Below are 13,184 nucleotides of genomic sequence, written 5' to 3'. Positions count from 1 at the left end.
CCGTCAAGCCTGCTTCACCATTCAATAGGGTCATGGTTGATCTTTTTGTGATTCAACTCCACTTACCTGCCCGCTCACCATAACCCTTAATTCCTACCGTTCAAAAATTTATCTATCCTTGGCTTAAAAACATTCAATGAGGTAGCCTCAACTCCTTCACTGAGCAGGGAATTTCACAGATTCACAACCCTTCGTGTGAAGAAGTTCCTCCTCAACTCAGTCCTAAATCTGTTCCCCTTATTTTGAGGCTATGCCCCCTAGTTCTAGTTTCACTTGCCAGTGGAAACAACTTCCCTGCTTCTATCTTATCTATTCCCTTCATAATCTTATATGTTTCAATAACATCTCCCCTCATTCTTCTGAATTCCAATGAGTATAGCCCCACTCAGTCTCTCCTCATAAGCCAACTCTCTTAACTCCACAATCAACCGAATGAATCTCCTCTCACCCTCACCAGTGCCAGTATATCCTTTCTCAAGTGAGGAGACCAAAACCGTAAACAGTACTCCAGGTTGGCCTCACCAGCACCTTATACAGCTGCAACACTGTCTCACTGTTTTTAAACTTCATCCCTCTAGCAATAAAGGACAAAATTCCATTTGCCTTCTTAATTACCTGCTGAACCTGCAAACCAACCCCTTGAGTTTCCTGCACAAGGACACCTAGGTCCCTCTGTATAGCAGCATGCTGCAATTTTTTACCATTTAAATAATAGTCCATTTTGTTGTTATTCCTACCAAAATGGATGACCTCACATTTACCAACACTGTACTCCATCTGCTAAACCCTCACCCACTCTCTTAGACTATCTATATCCCTTTGCAGACTTTCAGCATCCGCTGCACACTTTGCTGTAACGCTCATCTTAGTGTCACCTGCGAATTTTGACACACTACACTTGGTCCCCAACTCCAAATCATCTATGTAAATCGTAAACAATTGCGGTCCCAACATTGATCCACGGGGTACACCACTAGTCACTGATTGCCAACCTGAAAAACACCCATTTACCCCCACTCTTTGCTTTCTCTTAGTTAACCAATCTTCCATTCATGCTAATAAATTGCCCGTAACACTGTGTACCTTTACCTTATGTAGCAGTCTTTGGTGCAGCATCTTGTCAAAAGCCTTCTGGAAATCCAGATACAACACATCCACAGGTTCCCCACTGTCTACTGCACATGTAATGTTCTCAAAGAATTCTACCAAATTAGTCAAACATGACTTTCCCTTCATGAACCCATGCTGCGTCTTACCAATGGGACAATTTATATCCAGATGTCTCACTATTTCTTCCTTGATGATAGATACAAGCATTTTCCCTACTACAGAAGTTAAGCTAACTGGCCTATAGTTACCCGCCTTTTGTCTACCTCCTTTTTTAAACAGTGGCATCACATTTGCTATTTTCCAATCTGTGGGAACCACCCTAGAGTCCACCAAATTTTGGTAAATTATCACTAGTGCATTTGCTTTTTCTCCCACTGTCTCTTTTTGTACCCTGGGATGCATTCCATCAGGGCCAGGAGACTTGTCTACCTTTAGCCGCATTAACTTTCCCAATATGCTTCTTTCATGCTAATGATAGTTTCTAGGTTCTCACCTGCCATAGCCTTCCTGTCATCAATTTTTGGCATGTTATTTGCGTCTCCCACTGTGAAGACTAACACAAAATACCTGTTCACTGCCTCAGGCATTTTCTCATTTCCAGTTATTACATCCCCCTTCTCATCCCCTAAAGGAGCTACTCTTCGCCACTCTTTTTCGTTTTATATATTTGTAGAAACCTTTGCTATCTGTTTTTATATTCTGAGTGAGTTTACTCTCATAATCCATTCAACTTTCCTTTATAGCTTTTGTTGTGGCTTTCTGCTGACGTTTAAATATTTCCCAATCCTCTAGGTTCCCACTAATCTTTGCCACTTTGAATGTATTTTCTTTCAATTTGATCCACTTCTTTATTTCCTTAGATATCTATGGCTGATTATCTCTTCTCCTACAGTCCTTCCTTATCACTGGTCTATACTTTTGCAGAGCACTGTGAAAGATCGCACTGGAAGTCCTTCTCTGTTCCCCAATTATCCCACCATAAAGTTTTTGCTCCCAGTCAACCTGGTTAAGAGACAGTTGGTGCAAGCTCAATGGGCTGAATGGCCTCCTTCTGCACTGTAGGGATTCTAAGTCACCTGCAGTCCAACTTTGCAATTGGTCTGATTTGTGCATATCAATCACCAATTCAAGTGAACGTCTTCACACACACACACACACACACACACACACACACACACACACACACACACACACACACACACACACACCCTCCCCAACAAATCCTCCTGCTTTCCCCTGTGAACTGTTGTTAAACTAACCGGCCACCAGCTTTAAAATTTGACATTTGACATATTATTCTGACAGAATACAGCTGTGATGCACCCTGTTTATTGCAGAGCAGTAACAACTGATTGAGCAGCCTGCTCAAGCAAGATAACTGGGATGTAGCTGCACTCTACATGATTATCTGTCCCTTTGAGGACAAAAGCATATTACTGCAACTTTTGGAAATCTGAAACAAAGACAAAAAATGCTAAAAACACACAGCAACCTCTGACAGAATAGATCAGATGAAAGGTCACAGACCTGAAAAGTTAACTTTGTTTTGGTCTGCATAGCAGCAACCAGACTTCATAGAATCATAGAATCCCTACAATGTAGGAGAGCCCATTCAGCCCATCGAGTCTTCACCGACTTTCTGATAGAGTACCTTACCCAGGCCCTATCCTTGTAACCCACACATTTTACCGAGGCTCAACCATCTAACCGACACATCTTGGAACACTATAGGGCAATTTAGCATGGCCAACCCATACATCTTTAGACTGTGGGAGGAAACTGGAGCACTTGGAGGAAACCCAAGCAGACACCAGGAGAATGTGAAAATTCCACAGTCACCCAAGGCTGGAATTGAATGCAGGTGCCTGGAACTGTGAGGCAGTGGTGCTAACCACTGTACATTTTCTGGGTTTTTTTTCCCATCGTTTGGAAGTGCTGATAAATTTTCAGAAAGCATCATCTGATTTGGAAACATTAGGATCGTAATGAGGGTGGCAATAATGATGGTTGGTGGTGTTACTGCAGGACATCCAATGAAAGCAAATTGCCTTTTCTATAATGAAGGGCATCCATCAACAAATTTTTATAAATATATAAAAAGGAAGAGGCTGGCTAGGGTGAACGTTGGTCCCTTAGAGGATGAGAAGGGGGACTTAGTGGTAGGGGATGGGGATATGGCTGAGTCTTGAATAACTTTTTTGTTTCTGTCTTCACGGAGGAGGACGTGAATAATTTGCTGGATGTTAGAGATAGAAAGGTGGTAGGACTGGAGGGTCTCGATGACATTACTGTTACTAGAGAGGCGGTGCTCGACAGACTGGAGGGACTGATTGTGGACAAGTCCCCAGGACCGGATGGAATGCATCCGAGGGTTCTGAAAGAAATGACGGAGGTGATAGTGGATGCCTTGGTGGTTATTCTCCAGCCGTCGCTGGATTCCGGGGAAGTGCCGGAAGATTGGAAAATGGCTAATGTTACGCCATTGTTTAAGAAGGGTGGCAGGCAAAAGGCAGGGAATTATAGGCCGGTTAGTTTAACGTCTGTTGTTGTTAAAATGTTAGAATCCGTCATCAAGGAGGAAATAGCGAGGCATCTTGAGGGGAATTGCTTGATAGAGCAGACGCAGCACGGTTTCGTTAAAGGGAAGTCGTGTCTGACAAATTTACTGGAGTTCTATGAGGATGTGTCTAGGGCGGTGGATAGAGGAGAGCCGGTGGATGTGGTGTTTTTTGATTTTCGGAAGGCGTTTGACAAGGTACCTCACAAGAGGTTATTGCAGAAGGTCAGGGGACATGGAGTTGGGGGTAGGGTGTTAGCGTGGATAGAGGATTGGTTGTCAAATAGGAGGCAGAAAGTGGGGGTCAATGGGTGCTATTCAGATTGGCGGTTGGTGACCAGTGGAGTGCCCCAGGGGTCGGTGCTGGGGCCTCAGCTATTTACCATTTATATAGATGATCTGGAGGAGGGAACCGAGTGTATGGTGTCGAAATTTGCTGATGACACCAAGATTGGTGGAACGGCAAATTGTGCAGAGGGTGCGGAGAGTCTACAGAAGGATCTAGATAGGCTGGGCGAATGGGCCAGGAACTGGCAAATGGAATTTAATGTTGGCAAGTGCGAGGTGGTCCGCTTTGGTAGGAATAATGGTAGGAAGGATTACTTACGTGGCGAAAAACTGCAGCAGGCGACGGTGCAGAGGGGCCTTGGGGTCCTTGTGCATGAGTCGCAAAAACCCAGCTTGCAGGTACAGCAGGTGGTCAGGAAGGCGAATGGGATGCTGGCCTTCATAGCGAGGGAGATTGAATATAAAACTAGGGAGGTCTTGCTGCGGCTGTATAGAGCATTGGTGAGGCCGCAGCTGGAGTACTGTGTGCAGTTTTGGGCGCCGTACTTACGCAAGGATATTTTGGCCTTGGAGGGAGTGCAGAGGAGGTTTACTAGGCTGATGCCGGAGTTGAGGGGGTTGAGCTGTGAGGAGAGGCTGAATAAACTAGGCTTGTAATTGTTAGAGTTTAGAAGAATGAGGGGAGATCTCATTGAGACGTATAAGATGATGAATGGGATGGATAGGATAGAGGTGGAAAGACTCTTCTCGCTCAGAAAGGACAGTAGGACTAGGGGGCACAGCCTCAAGATAAAGGGGGGATGGTTTAGAACGGAGTTGAGGAAGAACTTCTTCACTCAAAGGGTGGTGAATCTCTGGAATTCTCTGCCCGTTGAAGTGGTGGAGGCTGCCTCGCTAAATATTTTTAAGACGCGGGTTGATGGGTTTTTGATAAGAGAGGGGATTAAGGGTTATGGGGAGAGGGCAGGAATGTGGAACTGAGCCATGACAGATCAGCCATGATGTTACTGAATGGCGGGGCAGGCTCGAAGGGCTAGATGGCCTACTCCTGCTCCTACTTCTTGTGTTCTTATGTTCTAAATGCAGGGTGCATGGAGGAAGATTGCTAAGTGAGTGAACATAATCGTGCAGGTTTGCTATACCTGTAAACAGCCGAGGAAAAGGTTAGTGGCATCAGAGTCGGTGCCAAGATTTCAAACCATAGACAAGGGCTCAACGTTGATATATAGATCCTGCACCATCATGAATATCAGTCACAAATTATGTAAAGACCAGGCAGAAGCAGCATGGCAGATTTGCAGTGGATGATGATAATGACAACCTCAGGACCTCCTAAACTGCTTGACAGCCCATGAAACACTTTTGAAGTGTAGTCACTGTGGTGAAGTAGGCAATAATGTCATGGGCATATTACAGTTTTGCCACCAGTAACAAGTGCTGACAGGCCAAGCATCATCTAAGTTAATGTGTAAAGATCAGGCACACAGTAAGTTGTCAGGACACAGATGACTCAGGAACTTGTCAAAATTCTCATAGTTGTTTTTTGCTATGAAACCAAGACTTGGTTTGCGGATAAAAATCTTACCTAATCCTTCACTCTCTTCAAACATCTTCTTAACCGTCTGACAGGAAGAGCCATTTCCATGGCACACCCCACACTGATCTTCAACTGCATTGGATTCTATCTCATAATCACACCCAACAGTCTGGAAGAAATACAAACAATTTAATAAATTTCCTTCTGTTTCCACATCAAATCGTTGATCAAACTGCCTCATATATCCCAATATTATTACTCATTCTCTCAGAAAAATTTGAGGCTTTTTCTAAACATTACACAATAAACCCTTAAGATTATCTATTGAAGGTAAATCCATAAGTATATTGAGTTTATTATTTTACTTTTTGCTATCTGCAAGGTTATATTAAAATACATTCTGGGGTTTAATTCTTAATAAGTGCAATTAGAAAATTATTGACAATTACCACAGATTACAACTTTCCAGCTCCCAGGTCGGGTGTGCAGAGAGGTCCATGAACCCAACCTTTAAAAATGGTGCTAGATGTTGGATTTTTTTCCCCTGTTTATTTTTGCTGCCATTTGGAAATGTGGATAAGTGTGAAGTTACGCTCTTGGTAGGAGGACTGGAGGCATAGACTATTTTCTAAATGGGAAAATACTTAGGAAATAAGAAACACAAAGGGACTTAAGTCATTGTTCAAGATTCTCTTCAGGTTCACGTGCAGGTTCAGTTGGCAGTTAGGAAGGTAAATGTAATGTTAGCATTCATGTCGAGAGAACTAGAATACAAGAGCAGGAATGTACTTCTGAGGCTGTGTAAGGCTCTGGTCAACCCCATTTGGAGTATTGTGAGCAGTTTTGAGCCCCATTCTAACGAAGGATGTGCTGGCCTTGGAAAAAGTGCAGAGGAGATTCACAAGAATGATCCCTGGAATGAAAAGCTTGTCATATGAGGAATGGTTGAGGACTCTGGGTCAGTACTCAATGGAGTTTAGAAGGATAAAGGGGATCTAATTAAAACTTACAGGATACTGCGAGGCCTGGATAGAGTGGATGTGGAGAGGATGTTTCCACTAGTAGGAAAAGCTCGAACCAGAGGGCACAAAATCAGGCTAAAGGGATGATCCTTCAAAATACAGATGAGGAGGAATTTCTTCAGCAAGCGAGTGATGAATCTGTGGAACTCTTTGCTGCTCAAGGCTGTGGAGGCCAAGTCATTGAGTCAGGTCTTTAAGACAGGGATAGATAGGTTCTTAATTAATAAGGGGATCAGGGGTTATGGGGAAAAGGCAGGCGAATGGGGATGAGAAAAATATCAGCCATGATTGAATGGCAGAGCAGACTCGATTGGTTGAGTGGCCTAATTCTGCTCCTATGCCTTATGGTCTTATTTCTTCTTGTTTGTTGTGCACTATCTGATTATAAAGATAGCAGAAACATTTACTATTGACAAAATGGGCTAAATTATAGGTGCACAAATGGGTGGCACTTCAGCTGGTACCACAGGTGGTTGTGGAATTTAACAGATGCAGATGTTTGTTTAAAGAGGATTACTGCTATTTGAGTGGTGCAGAGACCAGTGTGGTGGGTGGTATGAGTGATACTTAGTTTCTGCTCATTTTCATATCCATGCATTTGTTCTGTTACTGAAGGGCTGATTTCGTTCTGAGACCGAGGCCCAGAGTCCCAGGTTTCCCCCTATGCTAACTTATGCCCCCCATCCACCCTTATGGCCTCACACGTGCCCTATGTCAACCCAATCCATCACTCGTTGATCTTACCTCTGCATGTCAACTCACCTAGCATCCTGTGACAGTTCCTTCAAAGCTGGCCAATTCTTCGACAACTTGACAGTTCCCATGGATTTGTGCATAAAAAGTGAATAATCTTAATCACTTTTCACAATCACACAGGGCACTGCACGTGTTGCAAATGAACACCAGGGCCACATTCAAAGTGGACCTTACCTCTCCCTGTTTATCCAAGCAAAGCCATCAAGTTCAGTCCTCCTCTTACCTGGTCTAATCTCCACACCCCCAAGTTTCAAACTCTTGGTCATAGAGGTTTACAGCATGGAAACAGACCCTTCGGTCCAACTTGTCCATGCCACTCTTTTTTTTAAAATCCTAGTTGCCTGCATTTGGCTCATATCCCTCTATACTTACCTTATCCATGTGACTATCTAAATGCTTTCTAAAAGACAAAATTGTACCTGCCTCTACTACTACCTCTGGCAGCTTGTTCCAGACACTCACCACCCTGTGTGTGAAAAAATTGCTCCTCTGGACACTTTTTTATCTCTCCCCTCTCACCTTAAACTTATGCCCTCCAGTTATCCCCTACGTTTGGGAAAAGATATTCACTATCCAGCTGATCTGTGCCCCTCATTATTTTATAGACCTTAATAAGATCACCTCTCAGCCTCCTACGCTCCAGAGAAAAAAGTCCCAGTCTATCCAGCCTCTCCTTATAACTCAAACCATCAAGTCCTGGTAGTATCCTAGTAAATCTTTTCTGCACTCGTTCTAGTTTAATAATATCCTTTCTATAATAGGGTAACCAGAACTGCACACAGTATTCCAAGTGTGGCCTTAGCAATGTCTTGTACAACTTCAAGAAGACATTTCAACTCCTGCATTCAATGTTCTGACCAATGAGACATCTGAACTCCTGTATTCAATGTTCTGACCAGTGGTCTACCAAGGTTCCACTTCAGTGGATACAGCTGGTAATTTTAAATGGCCAGCTGTCTCCGTAAACCATGCATGTGCAAACCCCAGCCTGACTCCAGTCAGGCCCAGGCTGAGAATTTCTGGCCAATTCCTAGATTTTTGCCATGATCCTCGCTGTCCTGCAAAAAAAATTGGGCTTGAATTTTTATCTCTTTGCACATTGAGGTCTGAATAGACTAGCAATTCCTGTAATTTTACCTACAGTGCCTTAAAATCACTTAGAGCGGTATTTTTCTGCTGTTCCGACACTTCTTTCTCCCAAACTACTTACTGGAGATACTTAATGCCACCAGCATGTTGGCATGTTCACTAATGCACTCACCATTACTGAACTATCTCCTGCTGTGTGCATGGCAAAAAAAAACACTGGCCTATTCTCTCAGTTTGTTTCATGCCATATGGGAATTAAGTTAAGCCTGAATAATTTACATGTTCCCCATTAGTTGCTGGTTGAAAAGCAGAAAGCAAGACTTTTTTTAAAAAATCTACTTGGATCCATGCATCAAAACGTATTAGAAAGCCTTCAGTTTGATTTCACTCTGCAATGTGCCCAGGGGGACCCTCAGTTCCTGGAAGGGAAGCAAGGGAAAAAGAGGTCTGGCATCCATCTTGCTGGGTGTGCATCTATTTTACGTTAATCACAGATGCCCTCAGGAAATGCAATATGTTTATACCAGCACCAAACATAAGCAGACATAAAAAGCTCACCCACATCCTGCTACTACATTTGAAATGAGAGTAAGTGCCTATGTGAAGGAACAGAGAAAAAGAATGAACCTCAGGCTTCACGTCAAGCCCTGCTCGTATTGGAGATTTGAATGCAGGCCATGCGTAACATGAGCACATTATTTTGCCAATGTAGGAATATACACGTGGCAGCACGGTGCTGCAGTGGTTAACACTGCTATCTCACAGCGCCAGGCACCTGGGTTCTGTTTCTGGCTTGGGTCACTGTACGGAGTCTGCACTTTCTCCCTGTGTTTGCATGGGTTTCCTGCAGCTGCTCTGGTTTTTGCCCTCATGGTTAGATGCATTGTCCATGCTAAATTCTCATTCAGTGTACCCAAACAGATGTTTCAGTGTGGCAGCTAGGGGATTTTCACAGTAACTTCACTGCAGTGTCAATATAAGCCTTCTTGTGACACATAAATAAATAGAATTAATTCAGGACTGGAGGGATTAAGTTTTTTTAAGTATTTCTTTCGCTTTTTGTTTCTTTCGTATTTTGTTCTTGTTGCAATGTTTCGATAGTAGCCAGAATGCCAAGCAAACAATAGGCATTCTCCAATCTTGGTCCCTCCAACAGTTAATTATGCTGTTGTTTAATTGCTATTATTATGTAGGCAGACCTGGAAACAATTTTATATGGAAAGATCGCATAATAACTATGAGGTGAATAAACAGCTGACATTTATTTTACAACTATGTATTAATGTTAGAGAAATAAATCTAAATCAAGGGCCTGATTTTACTATTTTCATTCTAAATGCTGAATCTGGGTGTAATGCGGATCCAATTGAAAATCTGCTTTCAGGCACCCCCATATGCACTTAGCCTGAAAAAAAAATTGCCAGTCCCATTCACGCTATGGGAGGGGCTTAGCATGGCTGAAACGATTGGAGCTCGGAACTGCGCGTGCACAGTTAGAAAAGAACTTGAAAAAGCGTGCCCATGTCAGATCGCTCCCGGGCTGCAGAAAGTAAAGAAAGCGGCCCGGGAGTGAAGAGCGGGAGCGATAGCCTCCATAGACATCACTGTCCTCCTTATCCATGCAACACCCTCCGCTACCCAGACTGATTGTTACCCTTGTCCCCCGTCCCTACTGACCGCCTGCAGAGTGGCTGCGGACCCCCCATCAGAGATCAATCTGAACCCCCCTCCCCACCAATCAGCTATTGTGTCTCCCCTCCCACTAGAGATACATTTTACCTGCCTTCCTCCCCCCTCCCCCCCTCCAAGACAATGATCTGGCCTCAATCATCTCCCCACCCCCTCCCCCCCAGAGAATGGTCTGAACTCACTCACCCCCTCCCCAGAGGAACATCTGACCCACCTCCTCCTCCCTCTCCTCCAAACAACGATCAGCCCTCCCCCCTCAACACCAGACAACGATCGGCCCTCCCATCCCCAGACAACGATTCACCCTGCCCCACCTACCAGAGATACATCTGACCCACCTCCCTCTCCACCCCCACCACTGATCTGAGTCAGGGAGCTGTTGGAAGCTCTGAACGCACTCTTCAGCAGCTGGAGCGCCTGATTCAGACTTTTATTCAGCAGGTTCATTTTGGCGTGATGCTGGATCGGCGAACGCGGAGGTAACGGGGGAAATGCTGATAAAGTTGGGCAGGCAGTTCATTAAATCAATTGGAATGCATGCAAATGCATTTAAATCGCAGTTGCGCCCATTTCAGGCGTGAATCGGATCGCCGCCATTTCCGGGTTTCGATAAAGTGGCCATCCTCGGGCATAGATTGCGTTAATGGCCTCACACCTGACTTTTTGTGCCCGAAAGTGGGCATGACGCAATGATAAAATAGGGCCCCAAGAATCAGAATGATATTATCATTGCGAGATGAGCAGTTTGTTTCTACATCATTTGCATGAGCTGAAAACACAAAAACTAGCTAGTCAAGAGGTTTAGTCTCAGGGGCAATTTTGCTAAAATCCATAATCAAGCTGACCTTTCAATTAATGGCATAATACTGAGCGCAAGCTAGGTTTAAAACAGGATTACAGAGGTTTGTTCATATTCAGCCTGTCTCAATGGGTGGATAATTCAAACAGATGACATTTTGTTGGCTGCACCAGCCAATAAAACAAAACAAACACTAAATCAATAAAAAGAAAGAGCGATTTGCATATATATGGCACATTTCAGGACCATCAGATGTCTCTAAGTACTTGCCAACCACTGAAGCACTTTTGGAGTGGCATCATCTCTATAATGTAGGGGATACAGCAGCCAATTTGCACAAAGCAAACTCCCACACACGGCAATGTGAAAATGACCAGATGATCTGTATTTTGAGGCATATCAAACAGGCCCTGATAGAGACTTGCATTGGATTACATTATCTACTACAAGATAACCCATCAAGAAAAGAAAACAAGCTTCAAGTATAAGTCTAAAAACTCAACCCTCCCCACAGACTAATGGAATAGATTTGGCAAAATCATTTAACATGTTGTTGATCACATCCTTGAGTTACGTGGGAATGGAGTCCTTTCAATTGTATTCTTTGGTGAATTTTTGACTTGCCAATTTTGGCAATTGGATCTGGTTTCGCCCTCTAACATGTCAGAAGTTTTTGTATTAAAAACATATCCAAGGTCTCAAAAAAGAAATAAATAAGTTTACTTTAACAGCATTTACAGGGCTAATGTAATGTGTCCATGCTGTCTGAGCAATTAATGTGCCCAGCATAAAACTGGACACATTAAATTAATATATATATATCTAAACAGCTTCTACAAGCAAAGCCTGATGGAATGCGGACAAGGTCACCACAAGTCCAAAGCCAACAGGTATCAACCCACACCTGTCTTGCATATTGATGCTTAAACTTAACAATGGGGGAGCCATTATGACCTGAAACCATCAAGAGATACTCAGCCATAACAATTGTAAAAAAAAAGTTTGTATATTTCTCAGTTTCAGCCGACTCCCTGCTATTAACTATATCTTGGAAGGAGATATGTTTATCTAGTGTTAACTGGCCTAACCTCACTAGGTGCTGTTACCGCTCCCCTTTGACCTCATTGGTCGAAAGCCAGAGAACATTTCAGAAGGGCTCAGAGAGGGCGATAAAAATGGACATCTTTTAAACTTTATTTGTTATTGTCACAAGTAGGCTTACATTAACACTGTAATGAAGTTGCTGTGAAAATCTCCCAGTCGCCACACTCTGGTGCCTGTTTGGGTATACTGAGGAAGAATCTAGCATGACCAATCCACCTAACCAGCATGTCTTTCTCACTGTGGGACGAAACCAAAACATCGGAAGAAACCCATGTAGAAATGGGGAAAACGTTTCCACAGCCTCTGCACAGACAGCTGGGAATTGAACACGGATCCCTGGTGCTGTGACACAGCAGTGCTAACCAATGTGCCACCGTGCCACCCAGCCAAAACTCAACCAGCCTATTGCAATCCGTGGTGATGCAAGAGGGTGTGTGAGATCCACCTTCGAACTGAGAAAACCCTGAGTTCATCTGTCAGTGAATTGAGTCCAACAGCTCAGTCAATTTCACCAGAATGGGTAGTAAATGTGCTTTTCAGGCAGTCAGCTAAGCTTGGGGAAAAGTTAACTTAACCTTAATGAGTAAGAGTTGTTTCTTTAACTTGCAAGTGTTTTAATAAAGCTAAGTTCGAGCCGTGATCCTTTGTCACAAATAAGAGCGTCAGGGCAAACTGGTCCAAGTGTCTGAATACAGCATCTGACAGACAACAGTAATGAAGGTTGAAGTTGACAAGGGAATGGATGATGATTTTAGCAGCAAATGGGCCGGGGTGGGCTTTAATGTGATCTTTTTATGTAAAGAGGATATGGAATCTTTTTGTACAAAGAGGATACGGGGTCAAATATGTCACTGAAATTGTTCACAGTCTGATTCAGTAGGGAGGCGGGGAGTGAAATTGTTGCTGAATGTACAGAGTTTGCAGGGACGGCCACTTTAAACAAAGTTAATTTTCAATTCACCATGTTCACAAAATGAAAAGCTTGTGCTACATTCATATGTATCATCAATGATTTGTAGTATAAGTGCAATGCTGATACATTATAACTGGATTTCAGCTGTGATGTGGAGATGCTGGCATTGGACTCACAATACCTGCAGGTTTTATTTGGATTCATGAGTTTTCAGAGCACTGCTCCTTCATCAAGTGAATGGATTTTAACTTCAGGTGGGAATGGGGGAGGCAAGGGTTAAGGCTGGCAACAAAGATATTAAGAGGACAGCTAGCATAGGG

At 43.5% G+C, this 13,184-nt stretch overlaps 1 protein-coding gene across 2 annotated transcripts in view; it reads right to left on the bottom strand.

The window, feature by feature from the left end:
* The window catches only part of LOC145362534 (A disintegrin and metalloproteinase with thrombospondin motifs 12-like), a 510,217-nt gene that overhangs the window by 141,366 nt on the left and 355,667 nt on the right, over positions 1 to 13,184 (bottom strand). For both annotated transcript variants that reach the window (XM_080218577.1, XM_080218596.1), the window contains exon 14: positions 5,541 to 5,661. In XM_080218577.1, the coding sequence (XP_080074703.1) occupies positions 5,541 to 5,661 (121 nt within the window). The remainder of the gene's footprint in view (positions 1 to 5,540; positions 5,662 to 13,184) is intronic.

The sequence above is a fragment of the Carcharhinus amblyrhynchos genome, chromosome 1 (genome assembly GCF_965287045.1).
Source record: "Carcharhinus amblyrhynchos chromosome 1, sCarAmb.v2.hapA, whole genome shotgun sequence".
In the NCBI taxonomy this organism is placed as follows: Eukaryota; Metazoa; Chordata; class Chondrichthyes; order Carcharhiniformes; family Carcharhinidae; genus Carcharhinus; species Carcharhinus amblyrhynchos.
This window is presented reverse-complemented; position numbering and strand designations above follow the sequence as displayed.